This window comes from Zonotrichia albicollis, chromosome 7 (assembly GCF_047830755.1).
Source record: "Zonotrichia albicollis isolate bZonAlb1 chromosome 7, bZonAlb1.hap1, whole genome shotgun sequence".
In the NCBI taxonomy this organism is placed as follows: domain Eukaryota; kingdom Metazoa; phylum Chordata; class Aves; order Passeriformes; family Passerellidae; genus Zonotrichia; species Zonotrichia albicollis.
This window is the reverse complement of record NC_133825.1, coordinates 32,152,371-32,172,525: the sequence shown is the minus strand read 5'-3', so window position 1 is coordinate 32,172,525 and position 20,155 is coordinate 32,152,371. Positions and strand designations below refer to the sequence as shown.

Here is a 20,155-nt window from a genome sequence, read left to right as displayed (position 1 = left end):
TTAATTAATTCTTAACTAAAGAAAAAAACCCTTGTAAAATTGTGTCTTGCATTTCTTTTTAAACTGCATGGAAAGATACAACACTTTGCAGAACAAATAGTATTTCATAAGAGAGAACACAGTGACGACAGCTCTTACATGCCACTTTGGCTTTGTAACAAACACAGCTGTTTGTTTTACTTTTTTTTTTTTTTTCAGTTATCCTAAAATAGCTTTTTACAAAACTCTGGTCTTTATCACTTAAACAGAAAAAAATGCTTATCCCTTTTGAAAATAGCTATGACCTTCAGGCACCTTATATGCTAGGTGAAGTTATCATTTTGACAAAATCATCCTAATTACGTGATCCTTACGTGTTCTTTCATCTACAGAGAGGTCTAACGTTCTGTCACATTTACAAAGTTATATAAAATTAAAAATTTCTAAGCTAATAACATAATTCTGGTAACCCCTTTCATGTGACTTTTAATGTTCAGAAACAGGAAGAGACTTACACAATCATAATATTTCTCTCCTTCCTTGTCTTTTTGAGTTGCCTAATTACATACTGGTTATTCAAATATCACACATTTTACTCCGTATTATCAGCTAAAATAGATTTGGCCTGATCCTGAATCCCAAAGAAATGATGCTTGGATATGTTGTTCTTGGGTGGTCACTGGTAAGTGCATCATTAGAAAACAAAGATAATTATTTTAAAAGCCTTGAATGACTACAACTGTGACTGAGGTGAAGATGTTTTCTCAAGCAGGTGCAGAACATCAGGCTGCTCTTCACTCACCTGTCCACTTCAGCCTGATCCCCCTTCAGCCTGATCACCTGATCCCCCTTCAGCCAAAAGTCTTTCAAGATGACTCAGAGATCATGTGTCTCTTTTCACAGGGCAAAGATGGTGGGGACAGGTTTCAATTAACTTCAGCAATTTTAAACATGTGTGAAATCCACTTTGGTTAAATAAGCATCCTCTAGTCAGAGGAGACACGGAGGTGGTGCTCACAGTGACTCACAGCAGCAATCTGAGACACCTGTTTTAGAAAAGGGTGAATCATCTGCTGGTGGTGCATCTGTAACTTCTATATACGGATACCTGGATTAGTTTTTGGATGCCTTTTAGATCATGAGTTTGGTGCAATGAGTTCCACGCCTGGATATTAATGAGGAGAGCCCTCAACTCTAAGCATGGGCTCTGAGTGCTCAGAGTGAGAAACGTCATCTGAGGCATCTTGGTGGCTTTGGCCTATGACTAAGCTTCCTTGTTTGTAGCTAAGGAGTTTTAAAATGCCCCAAGAATTACTGGAAATTTGAAATGCACTTGACATATAAGTATAATTTGGTTTTTTTCCTACTGGTGGTGATTAACTTCTGGAAATTGTTTCCAATTTCTAGAGCATCAACAGCTTCCCAATGCTTTAGGGAGACTCACAGCAAACAAGGTCCATAACCAGATGGTAAAAGCAAAGATGTGCCCTCTGACACATACAAAAGGTTCATGGGCACAGGTCTGAGTGGAGCAGACATGGAACAGCCTCACACAGCTTGCAGGCTCTCCTAAGCAGCCTCTCTGGCTGCCACTGATGGAAAATATGACATGTCGGGCATGTACAGTGGGATCAGGAATAGTTGGCAGTAGTTACCCTGCTCTAAATTCTGCTTTCATGACACCTCCTGTTACAGCATGGGGACACAGAGGGCTGGAATCACTGTGGATCCCAGGATCCCACCCAGCTTTGGAGGCAGCACTCCCATTCCTCTATGTCATTCCTTCCAGATCTTTTGGGTCTCTTCCCAGGCTTTGTTTGAGCACTCCAAGCCTCCAAGGAGGCCAGCCATCAAATTATCAAGATGTTTGATGGCACATAAAATAAATACTGCATCTTTGGGAAAGAGGCTCATAACTGAGTTTGCCACTCCTGACTAACAAAGCCATCTCAGACTCATAAATGAATATGTCCTTCAGACTAATGGCCACGTAACATACTGGAATTGATGCTGTGGAAGATTCTGCAGACATGAGAGTTTTCAGGAAAGACATCTCTAGAATTGCAAGTAACAATGCAGTAGCTTTGTTTTAATATTTGTGTGGTATTTATTTTCTGCATTTATGAGATTTTTTTTTTTTGTCTCTAGTCTCTCCAATGCCAGTTAAGCTGAGTCATATGCTGGCAGAGCATTAGAGGTTATAATAGAGAAGCATCAAAAAGGGAAATTTTTGTTTCACAACTAGCTTTAATTTGGATTCAGGAAGGTGAAAAAATGAAGGAAAAATTTACAAAAACTTTTTGGATTTATCTGAAAATAGACAAAAAGCTCTCAGCTGTGTTGATTGCTCATGAGGCAGTTTCAGCCTTAAGTGTTTGCCTTCCTTTGTCTTTGATTTGACTCCGTCCGTTCCATGTAATAGCAAACTGAAAATATTGAAACCAGGAAATTTCAAAATGCCCAGAATATCTTTTTTCTCCTTCTGGTTTCAAACAGTGTTTCAACTATGATGACCACATTTTCTGCAGGCAGGTGGCTCTCTCAGTGGAATTTATCCAGTCAGAAGGATGATGCAGTTTTATACAGGCTGGGCCAGCCTCTAGTCTGAATCACTACTAGTGAATTTATTTGGTTCCCACTCTGCTGTTGACTTCCTAGGTAATGATGTGCAGGTCTCTTAATCCTCCAGGAACCGGGAAAATTCTGCTTTCCTCCTTCCCAGGTTTTCTGCTGTCCTCTGTGGACAAAAGTCTTCATGTTCCACATCCAGAACAGGGAAGCCAGAGCATGGTGAGGGATGTTTTAGGACAAAGAGCTATCATAGAAATCTTTCATCTTACTTGCTTTACTCAGAGTTCAGCCATTCCTGTTTCTCCAAAGTTCACAAGGCAGGTTCTCAGGCCATCCCTCAGTCTTTGAGGAAAACCAGAGCACAGTGTCCCATCCTTTGCTACTACAAGAAACCCTTGCCATAACAAAACTCCTTTGCAATGAAAGACACTGAAACAGTGAAGCTGTTTATCCCAGGAGATGCATGGAGAGTTTTTTTTTTTTTTTCTCAAGAGACTCAAATCAGTTCCAATTGCACATTTAAATACATAATGCTTTTGAATGATTTGATGGATTGAGGCACAGCTCTCCTAGCTTGTTCTATACCCTCATCCTTATCTGGATGCCTTGAGCTAACAGAACAGCACAGACTGATAATAAATGCTTCTGGCATGAGAACTGGACACATTTGATTTCTTAACAACATTCTTAGCTCCTTCTTCTATCTGAGCAGGTACAGGACATACTGCAAGGATCACTAATTGCCTGACATCTTTGTCAGTAACCTCTTAGCTGAGTTTTCCCTGCCCTGGTGAGTTACTTTCATTGAGCTGCAGTATGGGCTGTGCTGTGATAGATTTCTGTTTGGCTGGAGAAACACTTCTGCATCTCCTGCCCAGTGCTGCTCTGCCACGCACCAGTAGAGCCACTAAGCTGGGGCACAGGAAAGCTCTAAGCTCAGCCTCTTTGCCCTTTAGTTGCACCCTCAAGATACACCTCCTTCCCACGTGGCCAGCACATACAGACATTTCCAACCCAAATGTTTGTCTGGGCACAGTGTATGGTATCAGTGCCAATGGCCTCCAGCCTCTTCTGGTGCCCAAGAGATAGGGCAGAAAGCTTTCCTGGCCTCATGACATCAGCTCTAGCACAAGGGTGGTACCACACACATCCTTATAAATGTGCTTGCTGTTCACTATCAGTGTTCAAATGCATAAGACTGCTCCAGGCATATAAAATAGCATATAAAATAGTAAATATTTATAAAATCAGTCTGCGATCAGGTATTGCATCTTTAACACAAACCCCTTCAGAGGACATTAGCTTATTAAATGCACTCAGTTCCATTCTGTGAGGAGACTACTGCAGAGAAAGAACTGTTTCCTGGTCATGAGGAGGCCCCAGTGCAGCAGTAAAAGAGAACAGTGCTGACTTAGAAAGTGAGTTAGCTTAAAGATAATTACCTTCATCCTCAGTGTAAAGTATGAGACACTGTAGACAAGCTGGCATAGATAAGGCACCTCCCAGTAAAAGCTCAGATTTATAATGACTGAAAAAGTGCCTCCTTTCTGGTGTACTTGCAAATAGCTTTTACATGGCTTAGAGGACAGGGTTAGGCAGCCCTTCCTGTTGGGGGAGATAGGGACACTGATACAAAAGTGTTCTTACTGCAAGATAGCAATTACAAGAGTACCATTGCAGAGAAACCAGCAGCAGAGGCTGAGAAATAACCTGGCTGCCATAGAACTGTTTGACTGAACCGGCAGGGAAAAGTGGGTGGAAGCTAATTCCAGTTAAGGGCATGACTGGTAGCAAATGCTTCAGTTGCCATGGCTGGCAGGGTGTCTATGACAGTGACAAATAAAGAAGCGGAGGCACTTGGCACTGCAAACCCCCACTGAAGTCAATGCAGAGCACGGTCTGTCAAGAAGGGCTGCTCTGATTTGCCAAATGACAGCTCTGTAGTAAGCTGGGTAAGAAACTCAGCCTTGTGAAACAACCTGTAGCGCTTCACTTAGCACTTAAATCCACAGCTAGTGACTCTGCTTCACTGACAGAGTCACATGGCCTTTTCACACTTTCCTCCTGGTTTATACTTTTTATCACATGATACACAAGCTACCCCATGTTTTAAATTTATAGTTGTGTGTGGGACTTCTGAATGTTGTTGCAAACTGACAGCAAATGCTAGCGAGGGAAAGACATAGGATGTATGCTAACCTGCACACCTGCCAACTTCACCTCCCCCATCACAAGGAATAGCTACACAGTCAGCTGTCACACACAGCAGCACAACCCTCTCGGTTTTCTTCACTGGGCTATGTGGTGAATGAATTTACTAGCTCAGAATGTTTCTCCATTTTGGTTCCTCCTAAAAAGCCCACTTCTCCCGTTTCCTTGGTTACAGTAGTCAGATTCCCCCATGCATCCTGGCTGCCCTGCTGCTGGCTGTGATGTGGATCAGAGCATCAGGCTGCTGATAGATCAGAGGCACTGGGTCTGCTGCAGCTGCACTAAAAGCCAGCCCTCCAGGTAAGACAGGGAACAAGATCTGAGGGATCCTGCAGTAGGGAAGGGCCCATGTAATTGTGATCAAGAACCCTAAAACTTCATTATCTCAGTGCTCCTTTAACCCAACCCTTATTCCCATCCACTTTGGCTTTTCATGGCCAGAGCCTCTTCAGAGGGCCAGACTCTATGGATGTGAAAAGGGAAGGCTGGATTTAGGAAGAATGTCAGAGCACTTACCCTTTTCCTTCACTGTGGGCACCCAAGATGGCAATACTCCTTTCTCCAGGCTAGCTGGCCATCTTTAAACATGCAGGCTGGTCATCTCTAAACCATCTACAGCTCAGAATTCTTTGGAGATGCTTGCTGTGCAGCCAGGAATAGGGTTTTTTCTTTCAGCAGCAGAAGATCAAGACTCATCTGGGCAAGACCACAGAAAGCCAACCAGGAGCACTGGCAAAAGCACCAGTGTGTGCCAGCGCTGCTCAAAAAGGAGCCAGACTGAGACCTGCTAAAGGAGCAGACTGTCTCATTAACCACACATATAGGAAAGCCCCAAGCAAACCTATTCATGAGTAACCAGCACTGCATGCCATATGGCTGGGATCCACAGAGCTCTCTCCTGGTTTGAAAGCTTGGGCCATCCTGCTCTGGTAAGTTCCCATGCAGGGCAGAGATGTAAATTGGTATCTACTGGGTGCTATGCAATTACACTGCTCCTCCCTAACCCTTCTAGGGTCTGCAGGGAGCTTTGTTCTTCACCATGCTGGTCATTACAACTCAGCTGTCAGAAGAGGTCATTGCTCCATGGATGAGAGAGCTGGAACACCAGGGGAACCCCAACCAGCCTGCAAAACATGAAGAGGAGCTGTGGCAGAGAGTCTTTCTATGTGTCACATACAGGCTCTTAAACCAGTTGGAGCAGGTAAATGTCAACTCCATCCATGGGAAGATGACAGCATCAGTGTGCTCAAGTACTGGTATCCATCCAGCTTATTCTAAATGAATTTGAGCCCACCTTAGGCCACAGTATCACATACTCTGCAGAGGACATACATGTTCTACCACCACCCCAGTTAAATGCGATCTCCTGGTATTGTAGAAGCCCCCTTTGTACAAGTTTGTGTGCTTCTATAGATTCAGGTGGAGAAATAGTCACCAGGAAAAAGGTGTCACAGGACAAAGTCAAGACAGATATATGCTAAAAGATATTATGTGAAAGTTTCCTAGGTGCTGATAAGCTTCAGAGATAACTAATCCTCATGCAAGAAATTATAAACTTAGACCACCAGTGTTTAATGCTCTGCAAGGCCGCCAGCACACATTAGAACCTGCAACAGGTTGTATAACTTGGATTACACCCAGGAGGGCAGCAGCTGCTCTATGCAGGTTAAGAATACAGAGTTATGTATGCAGGTGGTGAAACAAAGTGCCCTCTGAAGGAATTTCTAAAGACCTGCCCAGAAGGCAGTGGTGAGCCAGGATGACCTTCTGCTTCCAAGCATTCACATTGGGATTGGCCTTCTGATGGCTGCTCCCACTAACGAGTGAACATGAATGAGTAATATGTTGTGTGAATAGCTATCTGCTTCACTAATAACACCTTGATTCTATTAACAGCAGCTGATGAATAAAAGATATTTTAAGAAATAGCAGTTGTAATCTGAGTTTTCCCCCAAGAGTATTCCATATAAAAGAAAACAGGACCTTATACTACCTGTTTGGGAAAAACATGTTAAAGGGAGTGTGGCAAGCATAACTCTTCATGGTGGCGCCTGCAGATCCAGCTAGGACAGACAGTACTAGCACAGGACAGCTTCTGTAACAAAACAAACCACGTGGAAAGCTCAGTGAAACACATGCTACTCTTTGCCAGAGAGAATTGGTGGCTGTGGGGAACATGTTCCTCCCCCAGAAATATACTATAGGAAATTCAGTCAAATTCAGCCCTGTGGAGGGTCTTGACAGGAACCACGTGCATGTCTGTAAGGGCAAAATCTCTTCAAAAGGAGAAGGTCCCACGTAAGAGCCAGCTAAGTGCTTTCTGCTCCACCACCCACAAGTTGTCTTCCCTTCATGCTTGAATGCATGGCTGGGGACCATGAACTGGCAGACCCAACTCTGCCACTTTGTCACTCTGCAAACATGGGCATTGCTCGAATCTGCTGTTTTACTAAAGTACCTCCACATGCCTTGTGGCCTCCACAGATGTCCAGAGAATCTGTGCAAACTCATCACTTCTAAAGCAGAAAAGTAACAAGTGCTGGAAGTCACGCTGATGCAAATAAATGAGGACCCCTGACAATTTATCTTAATAACCCTCCCTTTTAATCTGCCTCCAGGTAATCTGCATTCCCATCTCTCCAGGGCTCTGAAGTTTGTACCTCCAATTAAGCAACAGTCAGATTTTTCCATCTATAAAAAGAATGTGAGGTTGTTTGACTACCTATTGCACCAAAACTAGCTTTATTGTGTCAGACCAAAGGTATCCTTTGACTAACCACAGCCAGCAGCAGATGCTTTGAAGATGCTATAGAAGAACAGCCAGATTATATCTGGACCTCTATTTTTAATAACTACCAATAACCTCACCTTCTGTGAAGCACTCCTTCCATGTAAGTACTGAAAGGTTTGAGCAGATCACACAATCTTGCAGCTCCTCTCCAGAGAAAGTTTATAACCCAAGTGGCAAAATCCCCATCTACAAATACAGGCACAGAGCTTCCTTGCAAGAGGCAGCCCAGAGCATTCATGGCAAAGCTGAGAATCAAATGCAGTCTCTTGCCACTAGGTTATATTTTCAAAACTATCTGTCCAAAACATGACAAGAGTGATTAAACTAAAGAAACAAAAGCTTTGACAGATTAAATCTCCTTTCAGATTTTCTGGGGCTGTTTCAGCCTGATTGCTGAAATCCCTCTTGCACACCTGACCTTCAAGCATGCAGGAGCACAGTGCTAGCTCATGCCCAGCCATTGAAGCAAAACTTCCTGGTTGATGAGCTTATTGCCTCCAGTAACTCCTTCAGTACCAGCACACTGATATCAGCAACATTATGATTTATTAAGACATGCAACAGATTTTTCCAGTGTTTTCCCTCCCCCACCATTGTCCTCACTGATGAGGTTCTGGCTTTGAGAGCTTTCTGGGTGCTGGCAGCTGGAGCTGGCAAGCTGTGGTCAGCAAACATTTGCAATCAGCAGCTGACTTCCCACTGTCACCTGCCTGCATGGGCTGATAATGAAATGTTTGCTCTTGTGGCCAGTACCTCATTTTGAGGGCAAAAGAAGGCCCTCCAGGCTGTGGGACCTCCTGAGCCTACACATTGCCTACAGCTGTTGGATTTGTTTAGTGCTCAAGTGAAAGAAGCCAAATAGTGTGTGATCGAAGAACAGGGAAAATGAGCTGGCTCAGCTATGCTTTAATGATATTAGTAATGAATTTTTATTCACTCAATGTTCTCAATTCTTGCTTTCCTTTTTCCTCTAATCTCTTTTGTGTGTGTGAAATGGGTGATATCAGTCCTGCTGAGACAGTCCTGAAAACTTTGCTTAGCTTTGTTACTTCCACTTCTGCCTCAGACTTTAAGGAAAGCCTTTGGGGTGTAAGCACCTGTAGAGCTACAGGAACTAATTTCTAATCCTCTCTACCAGTGCCAAAACATTGTCAAATCCCCACTCTTCTAGCAGAAGCCTCCCAGCTTCAGAATGCAACATGCCTTCACCTCTGCCCGTGCACCAGCAAGTATGGCAGCTGATGGCATGGCTCCAGTGCCCTCTAAAGCTTCCCCACTGCTGCTGCCAGCAACCTAAACAGAAGTCACCTCTTGTGGCATTTAGAAAGCCTTAGGGCATCAAGTGAGAGTTCTCCAAGGCTATATTGCCAGAAATGCCAGAGGGGAGCCAGCAGGAACACTAAGATTAAATCCCATCACTTTAGAACATAAATTAATTACAGAGCAAGGGAATCTGTATGAGGTAATTTATACACCTACTCAAGTTAAACCCCAGTTACATCAATTCCTTCCCCTCAGAGAAGTGTCTCTGGTCTGGCTTTGTATGCAACAAGGTGAGCATATCAGCTTCTCCATCAATAGGGCAGAAATTTCCCACTCCCCTTTACCCCTGTAAAAGTCTAATAAGAATTTTTAAAATGTGATTTTTTTCCTCCCTGATGCATAAAACATGAACTGAAGCTTATTCCCACTCTGCCACTGATCAGCTGAGCAACCTCTTCCATATCTTCCTGTTCCTTCTTCACAAGAAGTACTAATTCCACTGCACCTAGCACTATGCAACAAACGCCTGCTGCAGCCTGTGATCCTGCTGCACCCATTAAAGCAATAACTGGACCTATCCTATGTGGCCAGAGGCTTGGCAGAGCAGTTGGGTTTGAACCATCCACAGCCTATTTGGTTCTGCAATCTTGATTAAGATCTTTTTTTGCAAATGAAGAAAAAATCAATTGTGGGCCCAAAAACCTTTTAAAATTTCACATCAGTAAGTAATAAAAAGATTTGCAAACTGTTTATTTGCCAAGGGATGAAAGAGCAGGGGTATAGCTACTGGTAGCCTTCCAGTTTAATACCTGCTTTTCAGATATCAGAGATATCTGTTCAGATCTAATAGGGGTCCCAGTGGACACTGTTTGAAAATCAAACTCTCATTTTCCCTCAGACCAGTTCCTGTCAAGCCCTGCAGGGACATGGTCACACTAACACAAGTGCCAGATTTTCTGTTTGGCTACAAGCACCAGGGAGTTGCAATTTTTGGCTGAGCACAGCAACTGGAGAACAGTGACCCTCAGATAAGAGTGGTGCCAGGAAAATGGCTGTTTGATGCCGTCCCACACTCTCTGACATGTGAGGAACAAGGGGTTACTTCAGTGGAATGTCCTGACCAGGCACTGCCAGCATGCCAACTTTCACTCAGGATGACATTACCCAGCCAAGGCAGCAGGTCAGTGACAGACCTCACCCAAGGATGGCCTCAGTCTCCAGACCTCTGATGGCACTTCCTGGAGCTCTGCCCCTCCACCCCAGTATCTGAGAGGTCATCAGCTGAGAAATACTCCTGGCTTGCCCAAAGAGATCCCACAGCAGACCTGCTCTGGCATAGGGAAGAGCCTACCAACGAACTATTAAGACGTTCAGAGACCTAAAAGCCATAGCTTTCCTGTGCCCCTGGAAGAGGGCACAAAGGCACTTAAAATAGCAGGGCTCTACTCATCCAAGTATGCTTCCCTCCCTGAGAGCAGACCATGCATTGCTTTGCTCCCCTTCCACTCCACGATACCAGTTAGAATAAGTAGTATTCAAATTCATCTGTTTCCCCTTTTCTCTAGCAGCTGCTTTAACCTTAACCAATGGCCTAAACCACAGAGTTTCTGAGGCCTAATCTCCAAACCTGCATTACAGTTTTGCTACAACCCACCCTTTCCCTAGCACATATCATCAATACCCTACATGCCCCCATCTCCCAGTCTTCCAGAAGTTCTATCCCCATAGTCCCCTTTTATAGGAAAGTCCAACTGCTCAGCTGCCCTCTCTTCCCTAGAAATCCTCCCACCTGAAAGGAGGGATAGGGCATAACTGAAGTTCAGTGGGAGTCAGTCTACTTTTTGTAGTTTCCAGCTTGTGCTACTTTCAGTACAAACTCTAAAATGCACAGGCTAAGCCCCCAACTAGGCCTGAAAGAAATTTATTAACATATTTGACTGACCATAAGAGAATGATCCACCATCTTAGCCTTGCATAAAGGACACCCAGCCCAAGGCTTTTATATACAGGTGATTTTGGAAATCCTACCAAAGACAGTGTGAAGCAGAGTTTTCAGAGGGGAGGGATTCTATTTTTCAGAAACCAGAGATTTTTATGACTTTTTTGTTGTTGTTGTTTTTGATTTTGGTTTTTGTGGTTTTTTTCTTTTTTTAAAGATGTTTTCTGAGTTTTGCCCTTGGAAACTTGGTAGTAATTGCTAGTTCCTCAGGAATTCTGGCTTTTGTTCTGTCAAGATAGCCCAGCAAAGTGGGAGGAAAACCAGCTCCAAATTAGCATTTAGCTGATGCTACAAACATATTTGGGGCCACCTTCTCCCTGTTATTATAGGGCTTAGCACATTTTGAATGTGTGTGCTTTGACACGCCTCAGATGAAGCCCCAGCTGTGTCTGCTGGTGGTCCAAGCCAGAAGAGTCACTCAGCTCTCAATGAGAGGTATCACATCGAGGGCACACTGGGGTAAGGTCACAAGAGAACACGGCACTGGACACTCTTCCCATCTGTTGTAGCATTGAGGGAAGAAATCTCAGAGGACTGAATGGTTTTTTGGAGGTCCTACAACCTCCCTTGAGGCACATAAGGCACTTGCTCCTTTGGTGTTTGGGAAGATGGTGGACATGACAGGATGCTGCTGAATTCTCCTCGACTACATCATTAATGCATTTGTTTTGGGAGAGAAGGGGAAAGAGACCCCTTGTTTAGTGGAAATGCTGATAAAGTCCTGATATCCAGATACTTCTTCTGAGAGGAGAACCTGTTACTGGGGTCAGCTTAGCAAGGAAAATGCCATTTGATTTCTGGCAGTAGGGCCAGAAATGACTGCAAACTGCTTTGCCTTTGGCCAGGCATTTGAGAGATTGCCACATTATTTATCTAATAACGGAGTGAAGAAATCTGAACAGGATAAAAATAGCAAGGCTTGGATTAGAAAGTGGATGGCTAATGAGGAACAGAGGTTCACTGTTGCTTTGGTATTCCTACTGTTGCCAGGAGGATCCTGCACAGTGTGGATATGTGTCTATTGAGCTGGGATGGAGGGGACACATAAGGCACCAAACTGGCCTAAGGAAGCACTACCAGGTCTATTGAATGACTGACTGATGTCTGGGTTAAGAGAGGTAGTAGTACACCAATGAAAAAACTCTCTGGTATAGGCTGCACACAAACCTGCTTCTTGCAGCCCAGCAAAGCTGGAAGACACTCTTGGAGGTGAGGTACACTGGGGGTCTGCTCTTGTGCCACACAAGATGGGAAGTTCACTCTCTTAATGACAGGGAAAATCAACAAGAACATTAATGGTTCTTACACTACTTGTGCTCAAAATCTCTCCATTAAAATGTCCTTTGTGAGATTTTTTAGTCAAAAGGGAGTTTTCCTTAAGAACTGATGCTTCCTATCTCCTGTGGTATTTGTAGCCTGGACTTAAAAATGGAAAAGGGACTGGAGGGCTGGAGGGTCCAGTCTCCTCAGACCTGCGTTTTTGCCCCTCCTCAGATGGGTAGAGTGTTCCCTTGTAAGGGAGGAACCAGTTCCTTCTCTGGTGCCAGTGAGTTACTCAGCTCTCTAAGGAGCTGCTCCCTGCAGAGCCACAATTGCTACAAAATTGCCCTTTGGGATCCAAGACTTGGAGTTAATTTCTTTTCCCTGCTCAGCAGGAAGCATCTAGCAGGCAATGGAAATGGCACATACACTGTGTCTGAGGCGCAGCGCTGCCTCTTGGAGGGCACCCACCTCCACTCCGACTGCAGAAGTTACATCTTCAGTCATTTCAAAGACATTAAATGGCTTTACATACACAGTTTCCTCGGTCACTTCTTATCATGTGTCTGATCTGGAGTCAGTATGGCCAAAGGATTGTTCAGATAAATTGTTTCAAATATAGACTCGGATGCTTTTATTAACATAATGAGTGAAGGCTGCCATCAAGATCAAGGTCACCATTGTTCTGGGTGCTGCACAGTATCAGTACTACATTCTGTATTTCCACGCTATGAGACACGCACTGTCTCCAAAAGCTTAGAGTCTAAATAGACATTTGAATGGGGAGAGAGATTGAAGCATGTGAAAGAGGAATAATTTATCCATGATCAAAGGCTGAGCTGGAATTAGAAGAGCCTGTGTCCTGGGTGGGATCTGTTATCTCCTCTTAGCATAACCAACTACTGACACCATCTGTAAATACTCATAATAAGAACATCCCAGGAACAAGACACATGTAATTTCTTAGGACACTCTGTTCTTCCTCTGGTTACAATCAATGGGCAGGTAAGGGCTGTTGCAGCTACATGCAAGGCTTGGGATGCAGCAAAAACAGGCAGATCGTGGTTGTAAGAATGACTCCTGCCATATGCAATCATCTTTCAGCAGACCCAGGGTGCTAATAAAAAAATCCTTTCACAGAGTGCAGTGTGCATTATTAGCCGGAGTAAGAGCTGAGGCAGCATCGCCACCCTGGAGTCGGACAGGGAACTGCAGGCGCGATGTGTCTGCCCTACAGATTCCCCTTCGGTCACCCAGATGGCACGAAGTCTGAATTATGTTGCCATATTTCTCTAAACTGAGGAGAGGAATGGTTGGACTCTGTCTCCAAACAGGTACTGCAATCTGACAAGACAGAGTCTGGGAGTTAGCTAGTCTTTCACAGTGGCAATGGGTAAGGATAAAGCTACAAAAAGTACCTTATTCCAAAAAATACCACCCTGTGATGGATAAATATGAACATTTGTATAAAGAAACTATATAAATAGTGTCTTCTAATGTGGTGGTTCGGGTTTTTTGCTGCCTTCTCTCATGGCTTTGTCCTCCACAAAGTAGGGCTCATTCCTACTTTGCATATGTTAATGTGAAACCAGTGCAAGCTCTGATGTTGATTTTCATTCTGACACCAGATACAGGTCCCCATATAAATGCCAGTGTTTGGGAAAAGCTGACTTTATTCAGGATCTTCTTGTACTCCTGAGGCAGTGCCATCCCAGTGTACTGGGGTCTCAGCTCACAGCAACCTTTGGCCAGAAGCCAGGATGTTCTTGCATCTTCTGCTCATTCTGAGCAGCAATTTGTTGTATGGGCACCCTCAGCTCCCTCTTCTCACTATTAACAGGCTATATCCTGGTTTGTTTTCAGCTCAGATGTACCATATGAGACACCATTGGGCTGCCTGAGTCTGGGCAAGTCATTATCTATGTCACGCCTCAGTTACCAGCCTCTAGTCAACAGCTGACACTTCATAAGTATACTGAGAGGTTTCAGTAGCCCATGTCCTGGGATGCTGCAGTGGATGGAGATGAGATAAGAATGACTTGGTAAAAGATTTATACAAAGTAGGCTTGACTGCTGTCAGTTGTGACAAATGAACATAACAAGCCAAAAGTTTGTTACCAAGTATTGACTCCCCTCAGCAGCACCTGACAGCACAGAGCTCTCTTTCCTACCTGTGATTCAAGCACTCAAAAAAAGCTTATTATTTCTAGCCACAATTCTCTTTCCCTCATTCTCTGCATCTGCAGTTTTTAGGACTCAGGGAAAATCTTGATTAGGACACAGACCATCTCTTAACTTACAACTGAAATATCTGGTTCATTTTAGATGGAAAAAGACACATCTCCTTCAGAGAGTGTTGTGCTTCAATAAAGCACCTCTTTGTGGTGGCCACATCAGAGGTGAAACCTTGTCCAGGCTGGCAGTATGAAAGCCAAGGGGCTTGTTCCAAACAGGCAAAAAAGTGTTGGTTTTTTGTTTATGCCTCATTCTTGCGACACTTATAAAAGGGGTCAGGGCAGTCTGTCTGTAACATTTTTCCAACAACCATCATTAAAAGTGCTTCATGTTTAAGATTGTGACAGAAAGCCTGATAGTGGCTCTGTCAGCAATGACATTTGCAAAGGATTGGTGATAGATTTTGTGGTGCCAGTTTATCCTGACCATCTTGGAGCTGTTTCTTCATCTTGGTTGCCTGACTCAGCCTCCAAGCTCATCATCATCATCATCATCACCATTTATTGGGACTGGCTGACTATTTTGACAAAAGAAATAGTCCTAGTCAATGCAGATGACACTGGGGAATGCTGGAGCTGGAGCCAGATCCTGCACCCTGGGTTTTATGGGGAAATGATTCAGCTTTCCTTACAGCTTGCTGGGAGCCACCGCACCCCATGGGCTGATCTGATGCTCACCACTAAAATGCAGCCACTCCCAACGTGAGGAGTAGCAACAAGTATTACATGCAAGGTCAAGAGGAGTCCTTGGCCAAGGACAGAGCAAAAAGGATCCAGTATTTTAATGTACAAACACTGAACGTGTGAGATCTCTCAGGCAAATAGCCTGGACCCACACTCAGCAAGTTTGGCTCAACACAGAGAGGCCCTATATGCCTGCTCAGTGTCACTACCCCCATAATCTGGCAAGCCTTTTGACATTAGGTGTTCATTGGAAAGTCCGATTGCCTGGAGCCCAGCTTGCCTTTTTTACGAGAGAACAGCATGTTCCCAGCTCTGCCATTTCCAGAGGAAACAAGCCCCAAGAGTACATTAAAGACTTGGACACAAATAGCTTGCACTGTGTATTATTTTCAAGCTGGTCTCATGATTTTACAGGTCTGACTCATTCCGGATAAATGCAGAAGGTTAGTCATGATAGCTGTAGACAAAGAGGAAGGACCTCACTGGACTTACCCCAGTGCAGTTTCCATTGCTGTTGTCGGGCAAAGAGCTGAGCCAGATTTGCTGGTCCCTGATCCTGGGTTTGTCCCAGGACCTGTTAAGGGGCATATCAGTGAGAAAGTATGGACACATATCTGTGCATACTGCTGACAGCCTTACAGCCACCTTCCTGCTGAGAGTTGGGGAGCATCTGCTCATCCCTGAGCTAAGGCCAGATGTTGGTAGGGGTCTCATTGGCCACCACAGTGGCTGGCTGTGGGAAGTGTGCTGCAGCACACAGGTGGCAGCTGCACTGTGGCACTGCTGTCACCTCCAGCTGTGGGCACAGCCACCAGCAGCTCCACACCACTGCCGTGACACAGCCAGTCTGACTCATCTTTGGACTTTACCTACTCCGAGGCCTCAAGATACTTGGTCTGGAGAAACAGGAAGGAGAAAAGGAGAATTTTTATGCTTGCATCTTGTGCACAGCCTGTTGTCTGTGCTGGACATGGCCATGTCTAGAAGAGCAGCATTTCCCTGCACCCCTGCAATCCAGGGATTCTCTTCCACAGAAGTGCTGAGCCGCAGCCCAGCTGCAGGCCAGGCTGGGAGCACCATCTGCTGGCTTTGACAAGGCAGGCTGGCTTGTCAGAGGGACAAATTACAGGGTAACCCAGAGCTGCACAGTCATTAGACTGCACAGCAAATCAGAGATGAAAAAATCACAGGGCTGGACAAATCCCTCAGCTAAAGCTCCTCCTGTCAGCCTCACAAAAGGGGCTCCAAACCAGTCAGTCTTTCTGCACTAGAGCCAAACAAACTGATTTGGGCAAAGGAGATCCACTTGTAAGTTATCTGGAGTTATTTAGGGCTCTTGCAGAGCTTGCAAAGAGTTTCAGCTAAAGAAGTTTGAAGCATTTCACTGAGCAGTCTTTTAAATTCTTCATTCTGACAGTTCAAAATGTAGTTTTGTTTACAAGTATTCCCAATAATAATAATACTGAAGGGGGCATTGAGAGCCTGAAAAGGAAAGAAATTGTATGTCTCCAGTGCAACAGTGGGCCTGTTTAAGCAGCTCCCAAGTAGATTTTTCTTGGGTTCCTCAGGTCAAGTCACTTCCTCTGATGTATGATGGATGTGTCCCATCCCCACAGTTCACTGCAGTGGACAAGGATCCACTGAGCTGTCCTTGCATGAACCTTACAGAGAACCTACAAATGTGAGGATCCTCCCAGCACTGGCAAAGCACAAGCAGACCTCACAGGAGGCTGCTCTGCGTGCGTCACCCTTGCACAGAACAGCGTGGGGGAACAGTGCTAGGTTACAAAATCCACCTTACAGCAAAGAGGTCGCACCACTGTTGGCATCTGCTGGTGTGTCAATACTGTCTTTAATGGCACAGTCTCAGACTGGTACAGATAAACACAAAAATAAACAAAGAGGCTTCTGGGCACACCAGCACCTTTCTTGCCTTTTCAGAGCCAAAATGCTAAAAATTCCATGTTTATTTCCATTGCATGCTAGTTGATCTCATGAAAGCATTTCCCCAGCCTTTATTTGGCTTTGTTTCTAGAGCCACTTGACTGAAGAAGCAGAATAGCACAGGGTATGTCCAGTACAGGACTGTGAGCAGCACATACTCCTTCTGGGGGTGCTGGTGGATGTTTTGACAGACTTTAGGCACTATTAAAGATGCATTTAGTCGGTCCAAAAGGCAAAGATATGGTCAAAACAATTGAAATTCACTTAATGCACTGGAAGCTGGACCTTCCTGAGACTATTTCAGCCGTTCCAGGTTTGAGTTCTGTATGTTGCCTACATAAGATTAATTTCCTTTTATTTTGATCTCATACCTTTTATATATCTTTTAACAGAAGAAATTTCAAATTCTTTCTTGACCTTTTTAATGCCCATTTTGTTTTAACAAATCTGTTCTTTGGACACTTTGCATTGACACCAGTAAACTTTTAAGATATCTGTGAGCCAGACTTGGAATTATTACCCCCACTTCTTAACCTCTTTTTTCAAATCCATCCCCATTGGTACTGGGGTGGAAGGAAGCAGGAGTGTTAAAGGCCTTATTTTTCACTTTTTCTCTGACTTTTGTGATAACTTGTACAAGTTATTTTAGGATAGTTAAGATTTTCTCTGTACTCTGGAAATTAAACTTCAACATATTATATTCAAATTTGGCGGGTTTTTTGTTTTGTTTTGGAGTGGCTTGTTTGGTTTTTTTCTTTTTAATAAACTGGGAGTAATTACTGCAGATGGTGGCAGGTTCTCTATCTGCTGCTCTCCTCAAGCCCTGCCTGCCATTCTGGGAAATGGGCAAATAGTCAAACACACATCACAGTACTCAGTGCAAAGGTCAGAAGAGATCTGTATTGGCCAGTGGCTCAAGTGGAGTGAGGTACCTGTTCTGGCCACAAAATGTTTTTTACTTCTCTCTGCATCCATTTAGTAAATGAACAGAGCTTTTGTCAGTAACAATAACAAAACTTGAGGAACATAATAAACAATTTTGCATCTCAATTCTTTATATAGTGCTTCTTTTTAATAGCTTTTGAGAATTGTAATGAAATACTTTGAAATATGTTTGGGACAGTTTTGTTTCAGACTTTGCCTCCAGCTTCTTTGGTTTGAAAAACAGGCTTGTTTCCAGGAAAGTAAGTATTGCATTTAATTGGAATTAGATGTTGGCAAAGAAGGCTGATGTTTCCAAAGCTGCTGGTGCTTCTGTGAGCTTGGAAAACAGCCTGGGTGCCTCTTGCAACAGTTAATAAAAACAATTAATTGCATCTGTTTATTTTAGATCCACCTACTATTATTTTTTTCCTACTTTTTGTAATCTTCTTACTTAATTTGTCATGGAGCAACAAATACAGCTCACCCCAGAGAACCCAATGGTGTCTTTCCTTTTCAATTGGTCAAGAAATGTCTGAAGTGTTGCATGATTTCAAAATGTTGTTGCTGCCGGACCTGAGAAATGTGAAAACTCCAGCTCAAGAATCCTGAGACAGTTGGAGACTTACAAGACACAACTGAAAATTCTTCCCCTTTCTACCATCAGAAATAGATGCCAAATGCAGGATGGTGGCATCTCCTGCATCTCAGCAGTGCTGTCCCAGTGGGACTGAGCCCCTTGGCAGACCCTCAGCTCCCCTGAGGCAGCAGCAGCCTCTGCAGCTGCTCTCTACACCGAGTCCAGTTCAGCCTGGGAGGGGGAGCACAGCCACCTCCACTACTTGAATTAGACCACCAAAACCATTAAACTGTGCTAAACACCACATCATTGAAATTTTGTTTCAACATAATTAATAATTAAAAACAGTATTCTTAAAAAAATTAATTTAAGAATAAATAAAGGGCTATTCTTAAAAAAATTAATTTAAGAATAAATAAAGAGGTGTTTCCCTCACCTTTCAGTTTTTGGTGTTTTATCTTCTACTAGGTAAATTCTCAAGCTTTTTCTCACCATACTTAACATCTTAGTTTTTCAAATGCTTGGGGCTCCAGGACCTGGGGCTTTAATGAGTGCAAATACCATCAGTCTTGCTGTAATAGAACACAGCTGGGGGCACAGCTGGCCCTGGGATAAATTGCTGTCACTGCATTTTCTTCTCCTCTAGGTGCCCAGAAACTGCGCAGCCACCCTTGGGGCGAGGGAGTGCCCTGGCTGAACAGGCAGGGCTCTGGGCAAAGGTAGTGTTTTGGCAGCAGTGTCCTATGTGCTGTGCCTGGCCAGGGCTCCCTCACTTGAGTGCAGCTGGGCTCAGTGTGAGATAGCCAAAATCCATCAGAGAGCAAATCTCTGCTGAGCAGCTTTCCTTTCCTGAGACTCTGGAACCCAGGAGGGACTTTGGTCCACCTGAAGTGTCCCCAAGCAAAGCTCAACTGGCTGCCAGCCCTGCCTGATGGCTCAGACAGAGGATCTGAGTCCTCTTCAAATCCTGCCTGGGTCCAGCACTTCTGCTTGCTAGCTGTGCCCTGGATGAAATGAGTTTGACTGGCCTCAGCCCATGTTTTGGCTGATCATGTCCACAGCACAAAATTCAACTGCATAGTGCGGAGAAGCTCTTCCTATGGCTTTGGGACATGGGATACAACTGGTCCAATGCTGATATAAGGCCAGTCAGGGTATCTGTGGTGGGTGCTGTGACAGTAATTGGGATGTCCCATGTGGCCAGATGCCACCGACTGGATGCACTTCTAAGTAGCTCCAACAGCTACTTAGCCTGGGATAAGCCCTTAGTGGGAGACTTCTAACCCTTCCAAACCAAAGACCGTCTCCCATGGACTTTATAGGAAATGCCAAAAGCAAAAAATTAAGGGGGAATAGGAAGGTTTAGCCAGAGGCCTTTCTCTTGGGGTGAGGATGGCCTGATGCAAACAGGAGGTGGGAAGAAAGAGCAGGTCACCATGATAAAGGAGAAGCAGATGGAGGTAGGAACTGGCCCTGATCCTCCTTAAACTTCTGGGGGAGACTGAGGCAGAGACAATGGTCTCATATCTGTGACCCAAGCAGCAGATGCAGAGAGCCTGAGCCCAATCCCCCCACCCCAGAGCACCCAGTGCACCCCAGCTCAGCAGTATCTCCAATGCAGGAGGAGGAGAGGACACTTCAAAAGCAGCCCTTCCAGTTGCCTTTGCTGAGAATGGAGAGCCAGAGCAGTGCTAGTGGAGATTGAATCTAGTGATTAC

At 44.4% G+C, this 20,155-nt stretch overlaps 1 protein-coding gene across 3 annotated transcripts in view; it reads right to left on the bottom strand.

Moving 5' to 3' along the window:
- Positions 1-20,155, bottom strand: part of SEC31B (SEC31 homolog B, COPII coat complex component) — a 79,218-nt gene that overhangs the window by 5,186 nt on the left and 53,877 nt on the right. The window contains exons 26-27 of one of the 3 annotated variants that reach the window (XM_074544893.1): positions 6,755-6,856; positions 171-5,885 (exon numbers count right to left, since the gene is read on the bottom strand). The exons of 1 other annotated variant lie outside the window; for it this stretch is intronic. In XM_074544893.1, coding sequence (XP_074400994.1) covers positions 6,773-6,856 — 84 coding nt within the window. In that variant the 3' untranslated portion in view covers positions 171-5,885; positions 6,755-6,772. Of the gene's footprint in view, positions 1-170; positions 6,857-20,155 lie in introns of those variants that run through there. One more of the 3 variants, XM_074544892.1, reaches the window with a different exon arrangement.